Here is a 26,409-nt window from a genome sequence, read left to right on the forward strand (position 1 = left end):
TTGGGGCTCAGAGAAAGAGCATCAGTTCTTTTGAATGAGATTCTCCCCCAGCCCTCCACCGGGGGAAGGAGTTGTCCTACTACCAGCTCCTGAAAGAACTGAGCCCTAACTCCAAGCTGCCCGTCTCAGGAGTGCTTCTTAGCCAGGTGTTAGCCGGCTAAGGGGCAGAGACAGGCGGTGCCAGCCTCCAGCGACCTCCTCGTGCTCGGGCCGTTGAAGGCTCGAGGGGAGGAGCCGCATGGAGGCGGCGTCGGCGGGAAGCAGACTAAGGAGACCACACGGAGGGCTAATCGTCAGTGCAGAAGCCTCAGTCCGCTTCTGGAGTGATCGAAGACTGTTGGGCGCAGTCCTCAACCACACCGCCGAGCAAGCCACCCGTCTCGAGAGTGCTGCTTAGCCTGGCATTTGGCCGGCTAAGGGGCGGAGACGGGTGGTGCCGCCCTCCTGCAACCCTCATCTACTCGGGGCCAGTAAAGGCTCGAGGGGAGGGGCCGCAGGGAGGCGGCCTCGGCGGGAAGCAGACTAAGGAGACCGCACGGACGGATGACCGTTGGTGCAGAAGGCCTCAGTCTGCTTCTGGGGGCGTCGAAGACTGTAGGGTACAGTCCTTAACCCCACCGCCGAGGAGCCCAGCCTGGGACATGGGGGAGCTGAGAAAATGAATTCTCAGACCCCCTCACATCAACCTGGCTGAGCCCATTCCTGGACCACACCTGTGGACATCACCTGGCCCGGGATCACGCAGGTACCGATGTCGCCCGTCGAGCGAGGTCAGTAGTGTGCGTGGCTGATCGACCAGCCCGGACATGGGAGGCATAGCGTCCCTGCATGGGGGCGTGGTCGAGTTTCTGCGTTCTGTCAGTGTTGGCCAGGGAAGGACCAGCGTTCCACGGGGTCCAGGTCTGACAGAACTCCCGAGTCAGCACTGCCTCGAAGGTGAAGGCGACGCACAGCACTGCATGCCTGTGCCACGATAGTGACAAAGAACATACAGCCCATGATCGCCACGTGATGGAGTGCAGCGAAGGCGGAGGATGCCCGCGGGCCGCGACAAGTCACGGGGACCCTCGCGAGCCGGAGGCGTCCTGATGCACATCCGGAAGAAAGGCACTGGGAGCGAGTGCTGTAGAGCAACACGCGCCCAGAAACCAATCGTAAGCCTACAGCGCTCGGGGGGAGGGCGCCCCTCCAACCGATGCTTTCAGCTGCCCGGGAAAGCATGGCCATCAGCTCTGGATCTGACTCGACTAACACTGACACTCCCGAGGGAGGCAACGCAGTCGAATCCTCATTTCCAGAGGAATCAAGCCCGCCTTGTGATGCTGTGAGTGACATGACACCATCTGCTGGAGTCCCGAATGAAAACACTGGGTCCCCGAGAGGAACCAGGCACACATGGAATCCCCACGGTTTGCGATGTGGAGGGGGGCGTGGCCCGAGGAAAGCTCGTCGGAATTATGCCACACCGTAACCCTCAGATCACCCTGGCCACCAGCCAAAGTATCCCCTCTCGAGGAAGAGATCGATTGGGGTGTGGCAGAGGGGATTCTCCCACAGAGATCAATGAGACTCGATCTATAAACATCGCAATGGTCATGTTCCCGCAATGAAAACATGACTCATCCACAAGCGCTGCCAAGTGCGATTAAGCCCAACACGCGAAACAGCGCTCGTGACCGTTAGACAGATGAGTCACGCGCCCACATCCAGAAAATACACGGGCGAGCCGTCTTGAAAAAGACGTGCCGCGTGCAGCTCTTTTAGAGAGAGAAAAAAAAAAGCTCAGCAGAGTGCTGAAGCGCCCAGGGAGAAACACACACACTGTCGGCAGATCACTGCACAGATCACTGCGATCTCGCTGGAACACGCCGTCACACCAACACACTGAAGAGCCGCTCGTCTTGTAGAATGAAGATGATACAGAATGGCTTGTAGGATTGAAGAAAACTCTTGGCTCCGAAGCGAAAACATATCTGCATGTTGCTAGCGCACTTCCTTATATACCCCCAGGGTAGGGCGGAGTTACGCTATGCAAATTCCGCAGACCCATGGCATTTCATTGCCATTGGCTCGTTTTATATACTCGAAGATGACAGGCTTTCTAAGCGAAACCCCATTCGTCGTCATCCGACGTAACTCGGAGTGACTACGAAAGGGTACTACAAATTTGACTTGCTTTACGTTAAGCATTACAATAGTCATTATTTAGTTTATCTTTGTTTCTGATGTCGCAATACATCATACTTTCATGAAATCATGCAACATACACTACCTTGTCTGTGGACAGCGTTCATTCCAAAGCTGGTGCTAGATAAACAGCAAGCGTGAGTGCGACAGTAGGCTGCGGGCGGTGAAATTATTTACGACAGCGGTAATGGACAATTCCGCTTCCAACCTGTAGGGCAACCGAAGAGGAAAAGTTCCTTAGTGTTGCTTTAATGGAGTATATTTCAAAGGTAATAAGTGAGGTCTGTCCAAGCCAGGTATTCTGGAAAACAGCTGTTATACAATCATGTATATGTAAAACATTATACAATCATGCTATTGAATTATCAGTTTATTTTCTGTGTGTGTGTGTGTGTGTGTGTGTGTGTGTGTGTGTGTGTGTGTGTGTGTGTGTGTGTGTGTGGAGGAGAGACACAGAAAAAGAAAGAGCAAGAGAGACAGAAAAGATGAGACCTCTAAGTACCAGCTGAACCGCCCACGGCTACCTGTGCCTCAGCTGTTTTCATCTCTTCTCTTTGATTTTCTGTGTCTGTACATCCGAGTCCTCAGAAGACAAACACAAACACAGCATTCCCACATGACACCCTTCAGACAGACTCTCCATAAAAATATCCAAATATCAGAACATGTCCAAGAACAGTTGCTCTTTTAGGAACACCTAGACCCACTCACACCTACTGCATACAAATTCTCTTTTTCCACTGTGCAGTGTTATAACTCCAGCTCACCTAAACACAATGACACACAGTCCCATTTCGCCAGCATGTTGGCTTTATATAGCCGTGATGCTCAGCACTGAGAGAAAGTGGGCTGTGATTACGGTGGCGAGATGTCAGGAAAAGAAGTTATTGCATGACATTTGACCTCCCACGCATATCCTTCGGCTGCGGTTCCTGTTTTTAAAAATCATTTTATTCATTCTTCAAAAAAGTGCATTTAGTTGAGAAGCAAAACTGTGTACGATATTAAGATTTCCTACCCATTGTACTGTAGCTTTTTCTTGGTCTAGCACTTAACACAATTTAGTGAGGTTTATGCTTAAAACAAGAAAAAAAAACTGTTTGCCAATGGGGGAAGAAAAATAAATTGAATTCAAGATATTCTGTGGAAACAAGCTGAAGGATATTCAATAGCAATCTGTGTGTGTTATTTTAAGAGAGCAACCATACATCTGTGTTGTGTTTAATTTTCTTTTTTTATATATAGGCTATATATGATTTAATTTTATAATCATTTATGATCATTAGTCATTAATATGTTGTTGTCATATACATAGTTTTTCATTTCTTATTATTTCCTTTCTATTGTGATTGTGAGGTTTTAAAGCTACAATATGTAATTTTTTCGCCGCCAGAGGTCGCATTTTCAAAACAATAACAAAGAAGAAGCTTGATGACGCTATGAAGGAGAGTGGAATGATGGGAGATGTCGTTTTCACCATCCAGAGATAGAATAGATAGAATTCACAAATCATATAAATTATATATAAGCTAATAAATTAGTTGTTGTATTACCTGTACGTTTTATCACACTATGTTATGTCATCGTTATGAATTAGCTGCCAGGATTGTGAAATGTAATGCTATATTAGCCTGTTACTAATATGTGACTATTTGTCAAATTATTTGGTGGGTTAATGCTGTGCAGTTTTACAACAATCGTACTAAAAGTAGCCTACATTTGAACAAACCCACATTTGCAAGTAATGGCTAAATATTTTTGTGCAACACATACTTAATTTCACTGCCATAGACTTGGTCACCAGACTTGATAAAAAGCGTTACTGAAGTACAAACAAAGTGCAATATATAATACAATAAATACAATAAATAATATATATTTGCTTACCTGTCTATTAAAACACATGCGAGAGCGGAGTCTCTGCGGACAGATCAAGTCAGTTTGTCGCAAAGCTCTCTCCATCTCGAAAACGCCACGCCGATATTGATCCTTGTTTTATTTCTGTTTCTCCCAAAGCCTGCGTGCCTAAGTTGATCTTTAAGTTTTTGGGGATTTTCTGTACTAGCCTATCTATAATCAGTGTGTGAGATATTGTATCTATGCATACATAGATTCCTCATTAGCGGCTTACGTATAGCAGCCCATTGAAACAGCCGCTAATGAGGTCAGAGCTAATACATCTGCTATTTCTGACGTGGAGATCCATCCGATCTAACATTTTGCCGTTGTTGACAGGGTATTGGCATGATCTAACAAAGCCTCCATATTGCTTGAATTGCTGGAATACTTGATTCTGGTCAGTCACGGCACTTAGCTGCAAGATATTTCCCAAAATTTACTGTCATCATGGCAACTCTGTTTTTTTTTTTTATTATTATTAATGGAAGCTTTAGGATAATATACAGGTTCGATTATAAAATAACACAACACAAAAATACAAAATTACAGGACAGAAACACCGATTTTTATTCTCACATATGTTCTGTCGCATTTTTAAGTGAGAATTGTAAATGTTCACTAAAGCACTTCTACGAAAGACCAAAGCTTTTGTTTTTGTGCATGTGTATGCATGTGTAAATTAGTTTACCCCCCTCATGACATCTTGCTTTATCGCCGCTGGTCCTTATGTTCCTCTGCGTGTGCCATGTTTGTGCAGACTGACTGAGAGTATAGATTTAACCTTGCTCACCTCGCTTTAACATTTCCACTCCTGTGTTGGTAACCCAGGGCCATTATTTCCATGCCGCACAGGCGAGCTCTGACTCCATCTGTGTGGTTCAATAGCCACGGGCCCTTGCTATTGAGTCTGTGGACTAGACCTCAGAATCAAATCAATACCAGCACTGTAAACATCAGACACTCTACAGCCACTTAAAGCAGAAAGAGAAAACAGCCCTAAAACAAATACAGCTGAACTGCAAATGCCATTTGCAGAATCAAAATACAGCTTATAAGATGTGAAACACACAAAAAACGTAAACATTCTGTTAAGGTGTTATACTGATGACATTTATTTGTTTGATTAAAATATGATCAATTCTAAATTGTCTGATTGTTAAAGAGTTCATTGATCCTTCAACAGACATGACTGTGATCGACTAAAATGTTCAGCTCTGCAACCCTTTAATGCATAGATTTAAATATAAATGCTATAATCAACAGCAACAGCAATTTTCAGCAACTTACTGGCAATTTTGGTTGCCAGTAAGCCTGTAAATTTTACAAGAGTACTGTAAAACATAAACTACAATTTAACAGTAAAAATACAGCACTAACAAATTGCTGTAAAATTTACAGCAACGTACTGGCAATTTTGGTTGCCAGTAAGCCTGTAAATTTTACAAGAGTACTGTAAATCATAGCTGTGAATTTACAGTTCTTTAATGTAATCTTTACAGTATGTTACTGTTATTGATAATGTACTGAATTAAAACCTGAGATAACTCATTTAATTTGAAGAAATTGATTGGTCAATTGCCATTAAATATTTATACTGCGTGTATTGGTAAAAACCTGTTAAAAGTTTTCAAAAGAGTTTTACAAGGAGACAAGCCCAAATCAGAGAGCTAAAAGAAAATGGCTTTTGATTTTAAATAATTGTATTATCTTCCTTACAGATTTGCTTCTACTAAGAAACATTATCAATGACAACAGTTTTGTTGTTATTTATATATTGCCATTCAGTTTGATGCTAGCTCAGAAATCGCACACTGCAGCTTTAAATAAAACAGAGCAACAAGGTTCTAAAAATCTTTCTTACATCAGTTTATGCTTTTTGATATAGAATGTTTTCTCTATTTTACCTAACTGCTCATGCCAACTTTCTATCAAGACGCTTTAAGGACCTTAGGACAAGTGTGGTTACTAAACAAGTAGATCTTTGGGACTCTCCATCGAACAGAAATCAGTTTGGAGAGTTTGGCTCGTTCCTGGGAGTCCTCGGTAGCCAACTCTCCCTCTACAATCAGTCTGTATCCTGCAGCTAATAAACCTGCTCATTAACGGGCTCCTGAAAACTTAATTAAAGTTGGAGAGAAGGAGGCACCGCCGCCCCAAAGAGGAATAATCCACTCTGTGGTGTAATTCAGCCTTTGTGTACATCAGGGAGAGGAGCCTGGGGCCTGAATGTCAAAATCCTTGTTAGATTAATGAATACTTATGCAGACCTTATACCATGACCTCTCTGCTCTTTTATATTTTACTTTTTTAAGGTAATTAGAATTGTTGGGGAGACTTTAAAGACATGGGTTAAGACCATCATAACTGAGCAAAGTACTATGAACAAGATGCTCATAATTGTGTCCATAATTGTATTATGGATTTTTTCCTACCCATGAAATCCCACATTTCTGCAGCACTTTATGCTTATTATTTGAGTTACACTTCAAATGAATTATTTGAATCATATTAAAATATATGAAATATATATATATATATATATATATATATATATATATATATATATATATATATATATATATATATATATATATATATATATATATATATATTTATTTATTTATTTATTTATTTATTTTTATTTATTATTGTATTACTGAGTGACTTTGCCAGTACTGCACAGTATGTGCATTAAAAGCACACATTGATCTTCAGATTCTTATTATTGACAATCATGTTGGCTTGGAAACACAGGATAAAATAGATGGCAGGTGGTACTTTTTGTGTTTGAATGTCTGAGAAGGAAAGTAATATTTCGCTTCAAATAGAACCGAGCTGCAAGGTTTATTTACTCGCCAGTGGGGAGAGGGTTATAGCTTTTATATTTCTGTTATAAAAGCAGTGGCTAATGTCGCATCCACAGACAAGAACAGAGGAGAGCTGGCTTTGCAGCAAGTCTGCCCATGGCCACCTCCATCTGAGTAATGTTTACAGAACTCTCTCTCTCTCTTCTATCTCACACATACACACTCTCATTCAGTTTTTTCTTTCCTTTTTATTTCCTCTGCTGGCTTGGGAAGAGTGCAGCTTTGACACACACTAATAGACTTCAGCTAAATGTGTAATTAATGACTGCCCAAGAGCCAGGACGACAGGTCAGAGAGTCCGTGAAAAAAGAGAAGCTGCAACAATATCTGAGATACAGGCAGCTTAAAGAGTGTCACAGAGAGAAGCACAGTGTGCATTTTAAGTCCACAAATATTCGCACACACCTTTACAATAGCACAATAATAGCGAGACTGAGGTTAGTTGTCACACTTTATCCTATATGAATTTGCATTACCGTTTTGATAGAAATTATTACTTTTATTCAGCAAGGATGCATTCAATTGATCAAAAGTGAGAGTCAAGACATTTATAGTTTTACAGAAGATTTATATTTCAAATAAATGCCAGTAATTGCTATTTCTATTCATCAAAGAATCTTGAAAAATTGTATCCACAAAAATATTAAGCAGCACAGCTGTTTTCAACATTGATAATAATAATAATAATGTTTATTGAGCAGCAAATCAATTTCGGAAGGATCATGTGACACTGAAAACTGAGACACAGAGTATTGGCTGCTGACATAACAGGAATAAATGACATTGTAATAATATTTGACAATATTACTGTTTTTACTGTATTTTTACTTGGTGAGCATAAGATACAAAAACACTTTTGAGCGGTAGTCTATAATGTTACTATAGGTTCAAAATTTAGTTTAAATCCACTATTTTAAAAATAGGGACATTTATTTTCCTTTAAATGACATTTATTAAACACATATTGACCTTTTGACTTTTGTAGTCCCATTATTTTGAATTATATTATAATGAAACCATTTTTATATTTATTTTTGACGAACAAAAATATAAAACGTGTGATGGCTTGCCCCAAAATGACATTTACAAAACTCTTGAAAGCAGTTTCTACCTTCTTCCATTTTCTTTTCAGGCTTTATAAAATGAAACAATGTACAAAACATGTTTCTTCAAGCACCAGTTTCTCTGGAATAATGATAATATGTCGCAAGCCCATAATTTTAACCTAGTCAAGCACATCAACACTGCAAAAACCTCATCCTCTCCTATTTAAACAGCCTTAAGAGACTCATCTATCAAGGCCCAGCAATTAACAGCACAGCAGCCCATCAGAATCAGATGCAATTGCTCCAGTCCGATGGAAACAAAATTTTCTCTTTCTTTCTGCCTTTTTTTCAATCATTAATTGAAGCGGTGACAGTCAGGGCAATACCTGATTAGGCAACTCTATTCAATAGCCTGGCCTATATGGCAGATCCATCGTGTAATAAAGCAGGAGATGGATTATGGCTTTTCTGCCGAGCAGGCAAACACGAGTCCCACTGCCATTCATTGCTTCTTATTGCAGAACAGAAATCCATTAGCAAGGCTGTAGCCAACTCTTCTGCTAATCTCATATCTGTCTCATCCAGCACACCGGGAATACTACAGCTCTTCAGTCCGTTTCTTCTTTTTCCCTTTTCCTTTACTTAAGATTATTTTTTTATTGATCAATGTACCGGTAACCTGATTTTACAATAACATCTGTCCCTTTTTCTATTCATTAAAAGCAGGGTAAATCATAATCCAAAAAAGTTAGAGTTGCAGAATTGTTGTCTGTTGCACCAAATGGAATTGCAAATATGTGACCCTGGACCATAAAACCAGTCATAAGTCGCACGGGTATATTTGTGGCTATAGCCAACAAAACATTGTATGGGTCAAAATTATCGATTTTTATTTTATGCCAAAAATCATAAAGTAAGTAAGTAAAGATCATGATCCATGAAGATATTTTGTAAAATTCCTACCTTAAATATATAAAAAAAATATTTTTGTGAGTGGATGAAGCAAAATCAGCAAAATCACCAATCGCCAAATAATTTTCCCATTTTATTTTTTTTTTTTTATTTTTTTTTTGCACCCTTAGATTCCAGATTTCCAGATCTCGGCCAAATATTGTCCTATCCTAACAAACCATACATCAATGGAAAGCTTATTTATTTATTCAGCTTTCATATGATTTGTAAATCTCAATTTAAAAACAATTAACCATAAGACTGGTTTTGTGGTCCAGGGTCACATATATTACAATGCAATCAAACTAAGTTTTTGTTTTCTGGTTGGACAAACAATTCTAATCTTGCTATAATCAGCCCACAACCAACAAATGACTTCCTTACAGTTGGTTTTGCACATTAAACTGGAAAATAAGTATTTTATGTAGTTTTACTTCATGTGAGTACAGCTGAAACACAAGCACTCTTTACTCATCTGCATCGAAAACAGAAAACCCTTCAAGGCTCTCTCACCATTTCTTGCTCCTTCACTTTTTCATATTCATAATCACCTCGCTACACACTAATGCCTCTGTCATTATCTCTGTTCATTATGCCCACACTTCTGTATCCCTGTGAAAAGGGAGAGGTCAGTAACATATAGATGGGAAAAAGAGAACGCAATGCAGCCGGAACGGCAAATCAAATGAATTTCTGTAAATGGATTTTAAGATATTCCTGAGACAGAAAATAGATTATTATTATCTTATTTCAGGACAGATGGAGTAGGATAAATTGCCTAGCCTTGTCAACGTTTTCTTTGTGAGCTGACATTTAAACATATAATCACCGGTGATGGACATTTGTGATTTGCTTGCAGAATGAATGGATGGTAAAATCAAAACTGGACGGTCAGCTCCGCACAGTAGGCCATGATTTCCAATGAATAAGAACGAGTTGATGTAAATGAATTCACACTGCCCAGAGGAACTCTCGGTGTCCTGGTTTGATCATCTATAATGGAACGGATGAAAGTTTGGTCTGTGCAATTAGAGAGTAAGAGTAGGGAGAGACATGAATGAAGACAGCTGGCAAGATCCAATAAAGGGATGAAAGTAGTTTTTATCATAATACCAGACTGCATGTGATGTGATCTGGATATATCAGGCATTTTATTTTAAAACAAATAAGAAACTGGCCATTATTAATGTATAAAATAAACTGTATGCACCTGCCCTCACATTTTTAATTATTTGTGAAATGTTTTATATTCACAATATATGCCTGATTCAGAATAGAATAGAATAGAATAGAATAGAATAGAATAGAATAGAATAGAATAGAATAGAATAGAAATCGTACATGTATAGCTTGCTGGAGAATCTGTTTCCCTTCTGACAAGATCTAAGTCCATATTCCGAGGTTGAGGAGGATACATGGCACTAGTACAGTACATCATGTTCACAACAGGATGTTCATGTCCTTACGATGGGACAACACCAAGCGCTAAGAGTTAGAGGACAGAAGAGAGATTGGGACATAAAGAAACCCTTGGAATGTGATAAATGTTTGGTGTAGAAGTAAATCGCACAGTTGGCCGGTTTGACCAGACATTCTCCACTGTCACTAAGGTTTATGGTCTCAGCAGAGCAAAGCTATACTCTGATACTGAAAATCCTTTCTTTTCTTTCTTTTTTTTTTTTTTTTGTGAGGACAAGCAGTTGTACCTGGAGTGACGCCAGGTGCTATGTGACATGACTCAAAATTTACAGCACTTCAAATATATGACTTTTAATAGGTATTGTTACCATTTTTATTTTAGATTGTTTCTTTCTACTTGCTTAATTTAATATGCAAATGCATACATTTTAAAATAAACTATTAGCAATAATAACAATTTATTGTGGCACTGTAAATTTACAATACTGCATTTTAACATAATATAATATTGTAAATAGTTTAAAAATAACGAACATCTATAAAAATATATTTGAAAAAATTCAATATCTCAAAGTAATATTATATGATAATATTAGTACAGATTTAATGCACTGGAAGGTCTAATACTGTAAAATACTAATTATAATGCAGAGGGTGAATAATGCTCTTAAGCTGCTTAACAGGGCAAATTAAATATTAATGCATAACACAAGCTGGTTCCCGAATCCCGTCTATGTAGCCTACTATGCTTCCCTCTTGTGGCCAATCCTGATACCACCAAACCTACAATTTAACTTGTATTTAATGTGGGAACATGATATGGGTTATGATACAAATACAGGACTAAACTAATGGAAAGCCATTATGACCGTTATTTGAAATATGATGAACATTTGGACGTGTTTCTAGACCACTGGCGTGTTTTTCAACAGTAGCCTAGATTATTCAGCCGCATATGAGGACGGACACTGTGATAAATCCATGGGAAAATGGAAACCAACCGCCATGGTAATGAGAAAAATTGCATTTGAATATATTTGCTAGACTTGGTGACTAGTTGTACAACAATATTTGTCACTAGAGATGAAACGGTTTGAAAATTTCATATCATGATTATAGTGACCAAAATTAATCAAGGTTATCAATATTATCACAGTATTGTTCAAATAGTAACATACGTGAATAATTGGATTATCTGAATTGTTTAGATTTTTAGAATGCACAATAGCTTATTTTTCATCAACTTGCTAAAATGTACAACAGTGCATAAACAATTCAGTCAGATTTTCGCATTGGGTTGAACAAAAGCAGTAGACAGCTGTTTTAAACAATGTAAATCCACTCTTTGACAGTAGGTGGTGCTGCTGTGTCTTGTTTCATCAAAAGTACAACTTCATTATCTACTCTAAAGCATTCTCTCCAGTGTGTTCATGCTTTCACATGCGGAGGCCTGACCTCAACAAACTGAACAGGAGAAATTAAGTGAAAAAGATTTCCACGTGAAAGAAGGTGGAGTCTCAGCGCACACCTATTACGTAATCGTCACGGACCAATGGTAGAACAAAGGTGTTTACTAGCCCAGTTTCAAACTCCCAAAAGAACTCCAAACGAAGTTCGTTTAGGCCTGATTTTTTCGAAATAACATCACATCAGTTCGTTCTTCGATGTTGCTTTAAGTATATCGGGGCTTTAAAGCTACAATATGTAAGAATTTTGTAATAAAATATCCCAAAATCACTTGCACAGTGTGATATATTTCCTGCAGTTGTGTACTTACAATATCCCAAACGTTCCCAAAGATTTTTAATTTCAGAGAAATTCCAAATTTAAATAATGGCTCGTCCCTGACTCCCTGTTCACTTGTCGCCTGTCAATGACGTAATATCCGCGTTATCCCTGGTTTCCGCTCCTACTGCCATAGTAACCATGCCGACAGACGTGGACAACTGCGTTACCTCTAACGGCACGCTCACGCTGTTGTTGTTTCGTTCAAACATTATGGACCATGGCAAGCAGACTTTGGGACAAAAGGAGAACTAAAAGGAGGATCAATATCAGCGTGGCATTTTCGAGATGCCAAGAGCTCCACGTCCGTGACAAACTTCGACTTGACAGAGACGCCACTCTTGCATGTACTTTATTAGACAGGTGAGCAAATGTACATAAAACTAATCGATGTTATATAGCTCAACATGATGAAATGTTAGAATATGATCAGTATGTTTATTCTAATGTTGATCTAGCTTACTGCTAGTCTCATACAGACAAACTAACTCATAGAATAACATTATAACTTTCAACACACTCAAATGCAGATTAGTGTGATAGTGTAGACCAAGTGAAACAGCGCTGCGTTACCTCACAAGTTTCATTTGTCTAATAAACTGACCTGTGCAAGTATTAATTCAGCACTTGCGGGTAGTTCGGTAGAATTAAATGTCCTTATTCCTTTATATCCACGGGACTCGCGTGTGGCGCTGATATTAGCAATCACGACCTGCTTCATACCACTGTCATATTAAAAACATCAATGTATTCACTCATCCATAAACATTATTAGATCCTTTGGCATGAGGACAAGTCCCATCATTCCGCTTATCACTGCGCCATCAACCTATACGCCTTTGTTATTGTAAGAGGTTAGCGACCCCTAGCGGCGAAAAAAATAACATATTGTAGCTTTAAGCCCTTGATCACTGGAATCATATATGGAGCAGATTTTTGACAGTTTTCCTTATAGATTTGTTTACGCACCATTCTATAGGTCTGTATGTATGCTTGGGCAGTAAATTGCATATAAACAAATATTAAATATTAATAGACTGTATTTATATGAAATATAAAAATAAAAAAAATACACAGATGAAAATAACAATACAATAAACTATAACTGTGTAAAAAAACAGTCAGCTTAAGGTAGCTACAAGTATTAAATGTGGTTAAATGTCAAAATAACTCCAATATCAGAGTTGTGTGGGGTGGGGGTAAATTAAGCATGATCTGCTGTGATGTCACAATCATGGTGCATTGTGGGCTATGGATCTGCCCGAAGTGTACGTGTTGAGTAGACTCGCTCCCTCGGTCAAAATCGAGGGTTCGAGGGTCAGCCAAAATAAACTTCCATCATCCACTTGAAGTTGAATGTGCTTCAAAATAGCGGTGGGGATTCCCCCGAGGGGAAGTGCTTAGGGAAGTGGAGTTATAAATTACTCACCCTGATGTTCTAATGACATATAGCCCTCTTTCTTTTATGGGCCACAAAGGGAGTGTTTAAAAATAGAAGTCTAATAAGTCTTATTAATAGAAGTCTAACCATAGCCCAAGAATAGACTAGTCATCAATTAGATAGCATGTCAAAGAAATTAAACCAAACACATTGTAATCACTGTTGACTTGGCTTACATGCTGGAATATCATACAGTACATCTTGCAATTTATTTAGGCAAAAACGACATGTACCAAATTCAAGGTTATTTTGGCTAGATGAAGGCTGAAATGGGTGAAATGACAGCTATTGCTTGCTAATAGCAACCAGCATCAAGCTTTTTAAAAAAGATGCAAAAATATCACAGAATGATCCCATGCGACACGTGTTGTATATTCCAAGTGTTCTGGGGGTATACAATATGAAATTTAATGTATTATTTACTGAAAATCCTGACCTTGGGCGTTGGTCTTCGGTGCATGGCTACACAAAGTGCTCGTTCATGTGACTCTGTTAGCTCCGCAGTTCACTCCGTCTCACCCAGAATAATCAAGATGAACAAAAACACAACACAAAATATAATGCCTAGGAATCCCCAAAAAATGGATCAGTGTACTTTCTTCACTGAGTTAAATATCTCCGGACTGGAACTCTGTTTGTCTGATGATAGTCAGAATGACAATTGATAACTTTTTGTTATGACAAACACAAGAGATATAATCACCTCAGAGAAGAAGGTACATATATTGTATTTTGTGTCCTGTTTTTGTTAATATTGATTTCTCAAAACTTGTGTGCCGTGCACTGCAAGACAAACGGCCAAGGTCAGGATTTTCTTTAAATAATGTGTTAAATTTCATATCGTATACCCCCGGAACACTTAGAATATACAACACGTGTATAGCATGGGATCATTCTGTGATACTTTTCCGACTTTTTAAAAAAGCTTAATGCTGGTCACTATTTACTGCCATTTTATGGGTGAGCGTGAGCAGGACATTTTTTCTCTTTCTTTGTGGCTGATTTGAAATATTTTCATTAATTGTGAATTCGGCAAGCAGTTTTTTGAGATTTCAGGATTCCCCATTTAAATAGATAGGACTTGGTCTTGGATGCCTGAAATAGCTGCCCGGAGGCGTTGCAAATCTGGTCACTGAGTGAACAGACTTTTCTTGAAAGGGGCTTTGCTACAGCTAAATGTGTAATTAATGGTTGCTACAAAGAGCCGAGAATAGAGGTCAAAGCACTACACAAAACAACATAAAAAATAAAGCAGGTCGGCTCAAACTAAACATGAATATTTATTAGAGCACACAGCCACTCTAGAGATTTGTATGTCGTTTGATTGTTTTTACTTCACTTACTAATTATCAGTGTCTATAACTTCAGTGCAATTAGCAGACAATGTTTTGTATTTCTTTGAAAAGTCTAAAAAAAAGGATGATTTATATGCTATGATGGCACTATTTAAGACATGTAACACTGAGAACATAATAGTCTTTAAATCTTTATTGTTAGATCGCAAAGTGCTTGGCAGTAGTGGGCACCAGCATTAAGAAATAAAGCTGATATACTCTAAAAAAATGTGCTGGCTCAACAACAACAAAAAATGAACAGTAAATCAATTAACGCAGAAATTTGAGTTTAAAGTACACACAATATTAAGGCATAGATCAACATTATTGTCCAACAGAACTCAAAAAAAAAAATGTTTACAACTTAAAAGTTTTAATTAAATCAATAAATTATCATTTTAACTTAGAATTGAATTAGTAACAGGTCCCTGTATTACTTTTCAGAGATGGCACAATATTTTGAAGTGGTTTGATGATTGCCGTTGCATGTGGTCATCAACTCCATCGGCATCAGAAGTACTTGGTGGGATTTGATTTGTTACACATTTGAACATGAACATGGGAAGTGATGCCACGATAAACGCTCTGCATTGGGAGCATACGTCCGATCCTCTCCCCTTTCTTCAGGGTCCCGGTGTAACGGTCCGGCTTTAGGTAGAACAGCTTGAAGCACAGACCTGCCAAACAGATGATGTGGGAGATATAAGATTATGCATTTATTGTACGAAATCTTATTCCTATATTATTAGTAGTAGTAGTAGTAGTAGTTGTAGTATTTTATCAAGAAAGCACTGTTTTTTCCACAAACATGTCTCTAAAAGAAAATTTTGCAACGTTGCTATTCATGCTTTAGAATATTTAACATTAGGTACACACCTTGCCCGCTCAAGTTAATGCCATTATCGATAGCATTGTTATTTCCGTATGGCCTAGATCTGCCATTCAGCTTCACATCAAATGGAGCATAAACTATGGCTCCATCAGCACATGCAATGTCAAGACCCAAATGTTTCCCATTCCCACTGCAACACAAACACACATAATGTGGCCAAAATTAAGTAGAAAGTTATTTTTCTTTCCCTAGCTCTCAAATCTTAATATGCATTTAAACATGATGCAATAAATCAAGATCTGACATCAGTTACATCAAACTTTTTTTGTTATTGTTTGTCGTGTGACAATTGTAGTGAATAATAGTATCAGTACACATTCATTTCCAAATTTTCCATTGAATGGAAAAAAGCAGTCTGATCAGTATCAAAAATAGAAAGATCATACAGCATGTTAACAACATGAGGGTGAGTAAATGATAATGAATTTTATTTGTTTTATTGTATTAGAAATGGTGTCTAATTTATAGAACCCATTTGCCATAAAGGATTTTTTCAAATTGAATAAAGAACCTTTCTATATAGAACTCCATTTATCTTTTTTTCTAAGAGTGTTTGATGCAGAATAAAGATATTTTGTAGTGTTGGGTTGTCAAATTTGTGTGGTAACACACTCAAAACAAAAGAATGATATCAATATGTCACAGCACACCTCCATTACAAATGTGTTATTTGCTAAATGTGCGTCAATGACTTCTGGGAAGAGCTATGAGGAGATAAAAGTCAGATAAAACAAAATTTGCTTACCTATACGCCTTTGTTATTGTAAGAGGTTAGCGACCCCTAGCGGCTAAAAAAATAACATATTGTAGCTTTAAGCCCTTGATCACTGGAATCGTATATGGAGCAGATTGTTGACAGTTTTCCTTATAGATTTGTTTACGCACCATTCTATAGGTCTGTATGTATGCTTGGGCAGTAAATTGCATATAAACAAATATTAAATATTAATAGACTGTATTTATGTGAAATATAAAATATAAAAAAATACACAAACGAAAATAACAATACAATAAACTATAACTGTGTAAAAAAACAGTCAGCTTAAGGTAGCTACAAGGTCTTGGATGCCTGAAATAGCTGCCCGGAGGCGTTGCAAATCTGGTCACTGAGTGAACAGACTTTTCTTGAAAGGGGCTTTGCTACAGCTAAATGTGTAATTAATGGTTGCTACAAAGAGCCGAGAATAGAGGTCAAAGCACTACACAAAACAACATAAAAAATAAAGCAGGTCGGCTCAAACTAAACATGAATATTTATTAGAGCACACAGCCACTCTAGAGATTTGTATTTCGTTTGATTGTTTTTACTTCACTTACTAATTATCAGTGTCTATAACTTCAGTGCAATTAGCAGACAATGTTTTGTATTTCTTTGAAAAGTCTAAAAAAAGGATGATTTATATGCTATGATGGCACTATTTAAGACATGTAACACTGAGAACATAATAGTCTTTAAATCTTTATTGTTAGATCGCAAAGTGCTTGGGCACCAGCATTAAGAAATAAAGCTGATATACTCTAAAAAAATGTGTTGGCTCAACAACAACAAAAAAATGAACAGTAAATCAATTAACGCAGAAATTTGAGTTTAAAGTACACACAATATTAAGGCATAGATCAACATTATTATGTCCAACAGAACTAAAAAAAAAAATGTTTACAACTTAAAAGTTTTAATTGAATCAATAAATTATCATTTTAACTTAGAATTGAATTAGTAACAGGTCCCTGTATTACTTTTCAGAGATGGCAGAAGATTTTGAAGTGGTTTGATGATTGCCGTTGCATGTGCCGTTACAAAATTTGCTTGTGAAACAGAGATTTATATACAGACAATCAGAAGAAACATGATCAAAAGCAGAATTTACCGTTTGGCTCCAAAATGTCCACAGCCATGTCTATCACATCCTCTTATTCTGTTACTTGGGCTACTACTGCAGAGGCGGCCAAATTTCACTGTGAAATAGAAACATAATTTTCTTAAACTCATCTCTGTGTTACTTTATGCTTCCTGTCTGTCTTTATATTTCTCTGTATGTTTGTCTTTTTCTTCATTAACATTTCATACCTTGAGCATCAACAGAAGAGCTGCAAATCACTGAAAAAGAGACACACATTAAAACTTGAATTTGCATAATTACTGTATTTCCTTTTTTTGGAATGTTTTTGCAATGTTTTCTCTTTTCACAATGTTTTGATGACACCACAAAACATCAGTGAATTATTTAAAAATGGTAACAATAAAACTTCATCTTAATACTCATTTTCGTTTACTATAATATGTGAAACATGAATATTTATTTTTCTTTTAAACCTGTATTTAATTTAGCCTTAAACAGATTAATTGTACATTTTAAAATATAAACATTTTTCAAAATGAATGATGCTTCATTTGTGCAATAGACTTCTATCATGTGCAATAGCTTTCTTACTCATAAGCAGCATTTTCAAGTTAAGTTTTTGAATAAAAATGCAGGCAGTGATGCTTTAAGTTAAATTGCAATTTCTCACCCTCCAAAAGCAGAAAACTGAAAAGGATGTAGAGTCTCATGATCCTATAAGCGTTTGTTTTCAGATGCTTTCTTCTTTGCTGTCGTCCTCAGTCTGTTTGTGTCAGGTTTGTGGGTAGAGAGGACTCAAATGCAAAGTATTATTTGCTTTTGTAATTGATGAAATAAAACAAAAAACAAACAAAAACTATACCCGAGGAGAAAATGCAGGATTCACCTGGGACTGGCGAGAGCGGCCTGGACACAGCAGGACAGGACTTGAAATTATGGGATGACCTAAAGAGGTTCACACAGGACGAGTCACAACGACGAACTGGCAACAGACTGAGAACATGGAGAATATATAGGGAATGAAAGGGTATAAATGGAGAGAAAGTAGGGCAAATGAACCAATAATCAGATAACAATCAGATAGTAAGAATGAATAATAATCAGATAAGAAGGGCAGGGTTGAGACAATAGATGGGAGAATGTGATAACAGCCAGAGATCTCACAGACTGCAAAAAACATGACAATAAAGAAGCACAAGGCCGATGATAAACACGTGTCGCATGCTCCACATAACACAAAAACATAACTCGTAAATACGAGCCATGCTCCGCAGCATGACTACACAAGAACATTTGACCAATGTAACCTGGGGTCTGATCAAATAAACCCACTTATCCACATGACTATAAGTATTACTGTTTCAAGTTAGTTTGAGGCTGGATCATCTTAAGTGTGGAAACTCTCTGTCAACTGATTGAACTTCAACTTTGACTCCTGGGGCCCGTTTCAATAAGGAGGTTCAACCTACTGAGTTAAAACTTGAACTCTGAGTTGATTCACCCTGACATGGGAAACTCTGAGTTTTAGTTTTCAGAACAGCTGATTTGAGTTATTTCAATTGACTCGCATACACCACGACTATGAAAAAGCCATGATCAATGGAGCCCTGAAATTACGTTTCACAAATGGCAACAACACCCGACAAAAAGTCGTCTGCATACTTCCGAGTCAATACGCAAGTTTAATTCTTAATCACTGTTAAAATATCAGAGGTAAAAACTGGCAAGCGGTAAGTTATTAAACTAATATTCATTTTCATGGTAACCCAAGGGCAAAAAAAAACCAAAAAAACACGTGGCAGCAACTAAAAATTAAGTAGGCTATAAAAACATGATTCAATCAGGTTAAGCTTTAAAGTGCCCCATTGTGGTTTTTGAATATTCCCTTTCTTACACTGTGTAATATATCTGTTTGTGAATGTAAACGTTCTGCAAAGTGCACGATAAATAAAGTTATTGTCTCCCAAAAGAAAGAATCGACTCTGAACTGCCTTTACTAGTCATTTGTGTTTTATTTAATTTTATTTTTTTTATATTGAGAACTTTATATAAACAAAGAAGGAAACAGCCACAATGTAGAACAAATAAACGAAAGGAAAAAAAAGACACAAGACATGGGTGGTATATAACTAGGGTAATCAGGAAAGATTACATATCAATTAAAAGATTTAGGCTACATATTTTAATTGCTTTTAAAGCCTTCTTGTTACACGAGTCAGAGATCGTCCCAAAGTAATGTTGTACTTCAGTAAGCAAAACATAGAAAAGTGGTTTCTGACCAGAAAATGTACATTTATGTATATAAAATTTTGCTAACAAAAAAGAAGTTTAAGTAAGAATATTTTATTTTTGTGTAATTGCTTTCTTTTTTCCAATGAACAATTCCAAACAAAACATTTTCCCAAAGTAGAGAAAAATCATTATCACAGTGTTCTCAATAACATTCGGGAAAAGTCTGTCCACCATAATTTGGCAAAGCCAAAGTAATGGCAAAGCCAAAATAAATGCACTGTAGTCTCTGGGTGCTGTTTACAAAACAAAAAAAAACAGTTTGCTATGGAGGTTCGGGTTGAATAACTACATAGTTTTCTGTTTCAGAATGGGAGGTATGTCAAACCCGAAAAAGCAGGGTAAGTCAAGCCCGTTTCTGAAAGAGAGGTAACTTATTACCATGGTAACTTACTCTGGGAACCTAACCTGTCTGGGAGCAGGTTTTTAACACTCTTTAAGTCTCCTCCCCCCTTTTAAAGCATAAGTGATGTTTAAATACTTAATTCATTCATTCAAGCTACAAAAATAATCTTAATGCAAACTGCAAGATTATTTTTCTTAGACTAAATACCTTATGTTATTTTTTCTTATGTAGAAAATGCATCTTGATTTAAGAATCTTTAGATATTTTGACTGGAAACAACAAGACAAAAATGCTAAGAAGTAAGCATTATTTGCAGTGCAGTACATTCATTCATTGTGCATTGTTCTATATAACATCGGGGATGCAGAGCACATCAGTAAGGCCGCTCTATGCAGAGCGGGAAGGAAAGTGAGCCTCGCTCTCACGTTCTTTCTTAGAATTTTTGTGTTGTTTCCTGTGCACAAACTCGTGAGAGCCATCAAATAAGAGATTCACAGGATTTGTGAAATCAGTGGTGTAGAAATCGGTTTAAATGAGGAAACATTGGAAGAACCCAGTTTCCCTCATTTCAGGGTTAACATACTCAGAGTTTTCACTTAACCTCCTTTCTGAAACAGGCCCTGGTCTTCATTGAGCATATTGGTCTCTTTATGTGGCTAAACCATAATTCCCCTACACAGACTTTTCTTTTAAATTTCCATTTTCCCCATGCATTATCCCAGTCTATGATTTATCCCAGTGTCCTGATATGCTGCTGAATAATCTGAATAAACTTCCCAATGTTCCTCATATGCACGTTATTCACATTTATAGCTGCTTTGAAACAATCTGTATTGTATAAAGCACTATAAATAAAGGTGACTTGACATATATCTACACGTGATTTGGCACTGCAAAGACGATCAGCTGTCTTACATTACGAACATTGCAGTTTATTGCTCTGGCCACATCTGCATGTGCAATAATTGTTTATGGTTCATTGAACAAGCATGAAAAACATTGTTAAAACCCTAAAGATCTGGAAAGCTTATTTGTATTTTTATAAAATTATGTAAAATAAGAATGCTTTAGGATAGTGTGCACACACAACTATAATGACTCAACCTGGTTCAAATTATAGATTTTGTGAACTTCAAATAACCTTTATGGAACTGCTTCAGGCCAGACATATTATTTAGGTTAATTCATGTCAGGTGTTGGACTTTAATCCCCACTTTTCCCAGCACTCTTTATGGAACAGGCCCTATGTGGGGAAAATAACCCACTAAACAGATAACAAGATGGGCAGGGTTGAGATAATAGACGGGAAAACATGTGGCACATGCATACAAACATAACTAAAGTCACGTGTTCACACAAAACTTGCTAACTAGCTCTCACAGACTGTGTGTCCACACAAAACATGACAACATGAAAGCATTCGGCCGATGGTAAACACGAACTACGTGCTACACATACTGTAACACAACAACATTAAAGCATACTCACAGTGAAAGATGAAGCATGGACCATGAATGTATAAACCACAGCACTGAACCGAAAACCAAGCTAGACAGAAGTGCTGGGAACCGAACAACACGTGCCGTACAGAAACAGAGTTTAAAGAGATAATCTGGTGTCAGTAAATGGTTATACATTATCATGTACACCAATCGAAGTCTATTTAATAGGCTTCCCCACTCTGAGTCTTTATCAATGTTTAAAGAAAATATAAAACCCTTGACAGTATGCATGCTAGTGGGGAAATTCCAGTGTAGTAATGAGTGTATGCAAAAAGCAAATGAAGACTGCCTTTGTGTTCTTCTTAATTTAATAAATTATAAAATCACAACACTTCTGAATCACTGAATGTGGGAAACCAAGTGGACCAAATACAGTTTTATTAGGAATGTCATTATACGTTGCAGTAAAAGTTTTTGGAGAATGTCTAAAGGCTGTAATGTACCACTAGAAGCTAATGGATAAGTTGAAATGTGAGACGTTGCAGTCTGATCAGCTCAAAAAAAACTCAAAATTACACTATTCAAATATATTAATTTGTAATAGGTATTGTTACCATTTTTATTTTATATTGTATTTTTTTCTACTTATGTAATATTGCAAAAGCATACATTTTAAAATAAACTCTTTGCAAAAATAATATTTTGTAGCACTGTAAATTTACAATTCTATATTGTAAAATAATAAATCAAATAGTACAACAAGAACCTCTTTAAAAATATTAAATATTAAAATATTCTTATAATGCAGAATGTAAATAATGTGAATATGAGTGACATTGGTAAGTTTATTCAGATTATTCAGCAGCATATCAGGACACTGGGATAAATCATAGACTGGGATAATGCATGGGGAAAATGGAAACTTAAAAGAAAGCAGGCCAAATTCACCTCAGTCAGTACTATCAAGCGTACTGAGATTCAATGGCCTACTGTTAAATTCAAACAGAAAACATACCTGAAATAAATACTATATGATTATGTACATGTGTTACATGTACTTAACTGAATCACAGGTAATTTATATGATGGGTGGTTATAAGAAAAATTACATTAAAATATATTTGCTTGACTTGATGACTAGATGTGACAATGAACAATGACATTTTGGCCACATCCTGCACTCAATTTGACACATGCTCAAATAGCAAATGCTGCACACGCTTTTCTGTACATCTCTGTGGTTTTCTGCAATGACAAACTGTGCAAAATGGACTTCAGCTAATTGTGTAATTAAAGTGTAGTTTACCCTAAAATTCTGAAAATTCAAAAATAAAATTCTAGCATCATTTAGTCATCCCGTTGCAATTTACCGTCCAATTATATGGTCCTAAGTCTTATTTATGCATATAAATACTTAAGACCACTTAACTTATTGATTGCTATCAGGATGTGAAGAGACTTTTAACCAGCATAACAAAAACAAAAAATCTGGAACAAATCGCCTACCCTGCCTTTTAGACATGTAACACTGAGAACATAATAGTCTTCAAAACTTTATTGTTAGATTAACAAAGTGCTGGGCACCAGCATAAAGAAATAAGGTAAGAAGCTGATATAAATGGCACAATATTTTGAAGTGGTTTGATGATTGCCGTTGCATGTGGTCATCAACTCCATCAGCATCAGAAGTACTTGGTGGGATCTGATTTGTCACACATTTGAACGTGAACATGGGAAGTGATGCCAGAATAAACTCTCTGCATTGGGAGCAGACTTCCGATCTTCTGCCCTTTCTTCAGGGTCCCGGTGTAACGGTCCGGCTTAACGTAGAACAGCTTGAAGCAGAGACCTGCCAAACAGACGTGAGATTACAGTGAGATCATGCTTTTGATGTACAAAATCTTACTCCACATGTCCTATATTTACTAATATACTAATATTGATTTTCAATATAGATATGACCTATTCTATGAAATAAATGTGTGCTACATTGCTATTCATGCTTTAGAATATTTAACATATTTAACATAAGGTACACACCTTCTCCACTCAATTTAATGCCATCATCGATAGCATTGTTATTTCCGTATGGCCTAGATTTCCCATCCAGCTTCACATCAAATGGAGCATAAACTGTGGCTCCATCAGCACACACAATGTCAAGACCCATATGTTTCCCATGCTTACTGCAGCACAAACACACATAATAAGAACATAATTTACTCCCTGTGACCAAAATGAAATAGAAAGTTGATTTAAAAAAAAAAAAACTACCCTCATAGCTTTAAAATCTTAATGTACATTCAAACATTATGCAACAAATCAAGATCTGACATCAGTGACATCAAACTTTATTCGTTTTACTGTGTCTTGTGACAACTGATCAGTGAATGATAATATTAGTACACATTAATTTCCACCGCATGGAAAAAAGCAGTCTGGTCAGTCTGTTTCTTATGTTTCCTATGAAAGACAGAAGGTCATATTGGTTGTAAACAACATGAGGGCAAATTATGCTGGATTTTCTTCTTTTTTTAAGTATGATGCCTGTGGTACAGAATTAACATCTTGTGTAAAGTTGAGTTTTTGGGTTGTGTCAAACTTGTGTGGTAAAACACTCAAAACAAAGGAATGATCAATATGTTGACACACCCTCCACCAAAAATGTGTCACTACTAAATGTGTCATCAATGACTTCTGGAAAGAGCGATGAGGAAATAAAAGTCAGAAAAAAACTGCTTGTGAAATAGAGCTTTATATACAGCAACATGATAAAAAAACAGAATTTACCGTTTGGCCCCATAGTTTCCACAGCCATGTCTATCACATCTTCTTTTACTGTTACTTGGGTTACCACTGCAGAGGGGGCCAAATGTCACTGTGAAATGAAAAGTTTTTGTGTTATTTTATGCTTCCTGTCTGTCTTTATATGTGTCTGTTTGTGTTTTTCTTCATTTACATTTCATACCTTGACTAGCATCAACAGGAGAGCTGCAAATCACTGAAAAAGAGACAGACATTAAGACTTTATTTTGCATAATTACTGTATTTTGGATTGTTTTTGCAAGGTTTACTTTGCATGTTAATTTGCATGTTTACTCTTTTCACATTAAACAACAAAACATCAGTAAACTTCAAATTAAAAAAATGTTAACAGTAAAACCAGAATCTTAATAGGTTGCTCATTCTTGTTTGCGAGAATAAGTGGAATCATTTTTTTACCAATATTTCATTTTGATTTAAATGTAATTAAAATAAATTTAAATTTTAGAACATAAAAATTGTCAGAAGTAATTATGCTTCATTTGTGCATTAGACTTGGTGTTTTCTTATTTTGCTCATTTACAAGTTTTAGAATAAAAATTGCTAGCAATGATGATTTAAGTTAAATTGTAATTTCTCACCAGCCAAAAGCAGAAAACTGAAAAGGATGTAGAGTCTCATGATCCTATAAGCGTTTGTTTTCAGATGCTTTCTTCTCTGCTGTCGTCCTCAGTCTGTTTGGCTCATTTAACTGTGAGTTTTTATATTTTGACTGGGGTCATGACTCATGAGGAAATTTTGCTTTCAACACGCTTGCACGTTACAAACACAATAAAATTGCATAACAGCCAAAATGGGAACAAAAGACTAGCCCATTTTAAATATAAATGTATGTTGCAGTGAAAATAAGCCAGTGCAAAACATAAAATCACATGACCATTTTAGTTTTTCTCATGGAATATTTTTCTGCTTGGTTTTTCAGAACCAACATTGTGCAACCACAGTGCAAATATGATGATGAAAATGATAAAAGCTCAAATGCATTCTAAAAGTGTTTAAAGAGATGGTTATACATTAGGATGTTCACCAGTCAGAATCTAGACCTCACCACTAACTTATAGTATATGAACACATGTAGTACATACTGAGACTTTATCGATGTTTAAAGGGGTCATGAACTGAATATAACATAAATAACATCCTAATTTAGAAGTAATAGAATATTTTCTATCTTGTTTTTGACCCTCGCTTTGAAACACTCTGATGGCCGTGCCACATTCAAGACTTGGAAATAAATGCCCAGTGATATGATTGGGTAACAGTTTTGCATATTAAAATACTTTTCCACATCCCCACCATTACATGTGAGAAATTGTTTTGTAAACATCCGATGTTGCAGCCGGTGAAATTCAAGCAAGAAGCTGGCTGACCGCATACTGAATTCAGTACAGACTACAGAAGTCTATCAAAACCGGTAAAATTCAGCCATATATGTTGGAACCAGAGTCTGATACGGAATCGGAAGACAATAAATATAAATAATAAATATTTATATTTATTCCTTATGCATTTGTAAGCTAGTATTTTATGGCGTTATTTTAGTGTTGAAACGAAGACGCCACAGAAAGGAGTTTATCTCATTACATAGTTGAAATATTGGCCAACTGTATGTTAGGGTTACGTTTAGTTTCATTGTGTTTTAGTGTGGTTTTCCCTGTTCATGTTGGCCTGAGTTCTCATTCATGATTTGATGTCATGGTTACTGATTGCATTGTGGGCCTGTTTCTTGTTCAGTTTATTTTCTCAGTGTATTCAAGCCCTCTGTTTAGTTATTGTCCATTATTATCTTTGCTTTGGTAAATCTGTTGCATTGGTTTTCTTCTGACTGTTCTTATGTTGAATTGCCT

At 36.9% G+C, this 26,409-nt stretch overlaps 2 protein-coding genes across 2 annotated transcripts; both read right to left on the reverse strand.

Moving 5' to 3' along the window:
* Positions 1-15,109: 15,109 nt before the first annotated feature.
* On the reverse strand, positions 15,110-18,411 carry LOC311095078 (leukocyte cell-derived chemotaxin-2-like). The gene is made up of 5 exons (XM_084133412.1): positions 18,333-18,411; positions 17,890-17,919; positions 17,690-17,777; positions 15,806-15,951; positions 15,110-15,606 (listed from the first exon to the last, which is right to left on the reverse strand). The coding sequence occupies exons 1-5, from the start codon at positions 18,370-18,372 to the stop codon at positions 15,440-15,442; spliced, it is 471 nt and encodes a 156-aa protein (XP_083989538.1). The 5' UTR covers positions 18,373-18,411; the 3' UTR covers positions 15,110-15,439.
* A 4,868-nt stretch (positions 18,412-23,279) lies between these two features.
* LOC311094482 (leukocyte cell-derived chemotaxin-2-like) lies at positions 23,280-25,278 on the reverse strand. The gene is made up of 5 exons (XM_084132458.1): positions 25,144-25,278; positions 24,708-24,740; positions 24,530-24,617; positions 23,780-23,925; positions 23,280-23,588 (listed from the first exon to the last, which is right to left on the reverse strand). Exons 1-5 carry the CDS (start codon positions 25,181-25,183, stop codon positions 23,422-23,424), a joined length of 474 nt encoding a protein of 157 aa, XP_083988584.1. The 5' UTR covers positions 25,184-25,278; the 3' UTR covers positions 23,280-23,421.
* Between the last annotated feature and the right edge of the window lie 1,131 nt (positions 25,279-26,409).

The sequence above is a fragment of the Abramis brama genome (genome assembly GCF_963993115.1).
Source record: "Abramis brama genome assembly, chromosome: 13".
Taxonomy (NCBI): domain Eukaryota; kingdom Metazoa; phylum Chordata; class Actinopteri; order Cypriniformes; family Leuciscidae; genus Abramis; species Abramis brama.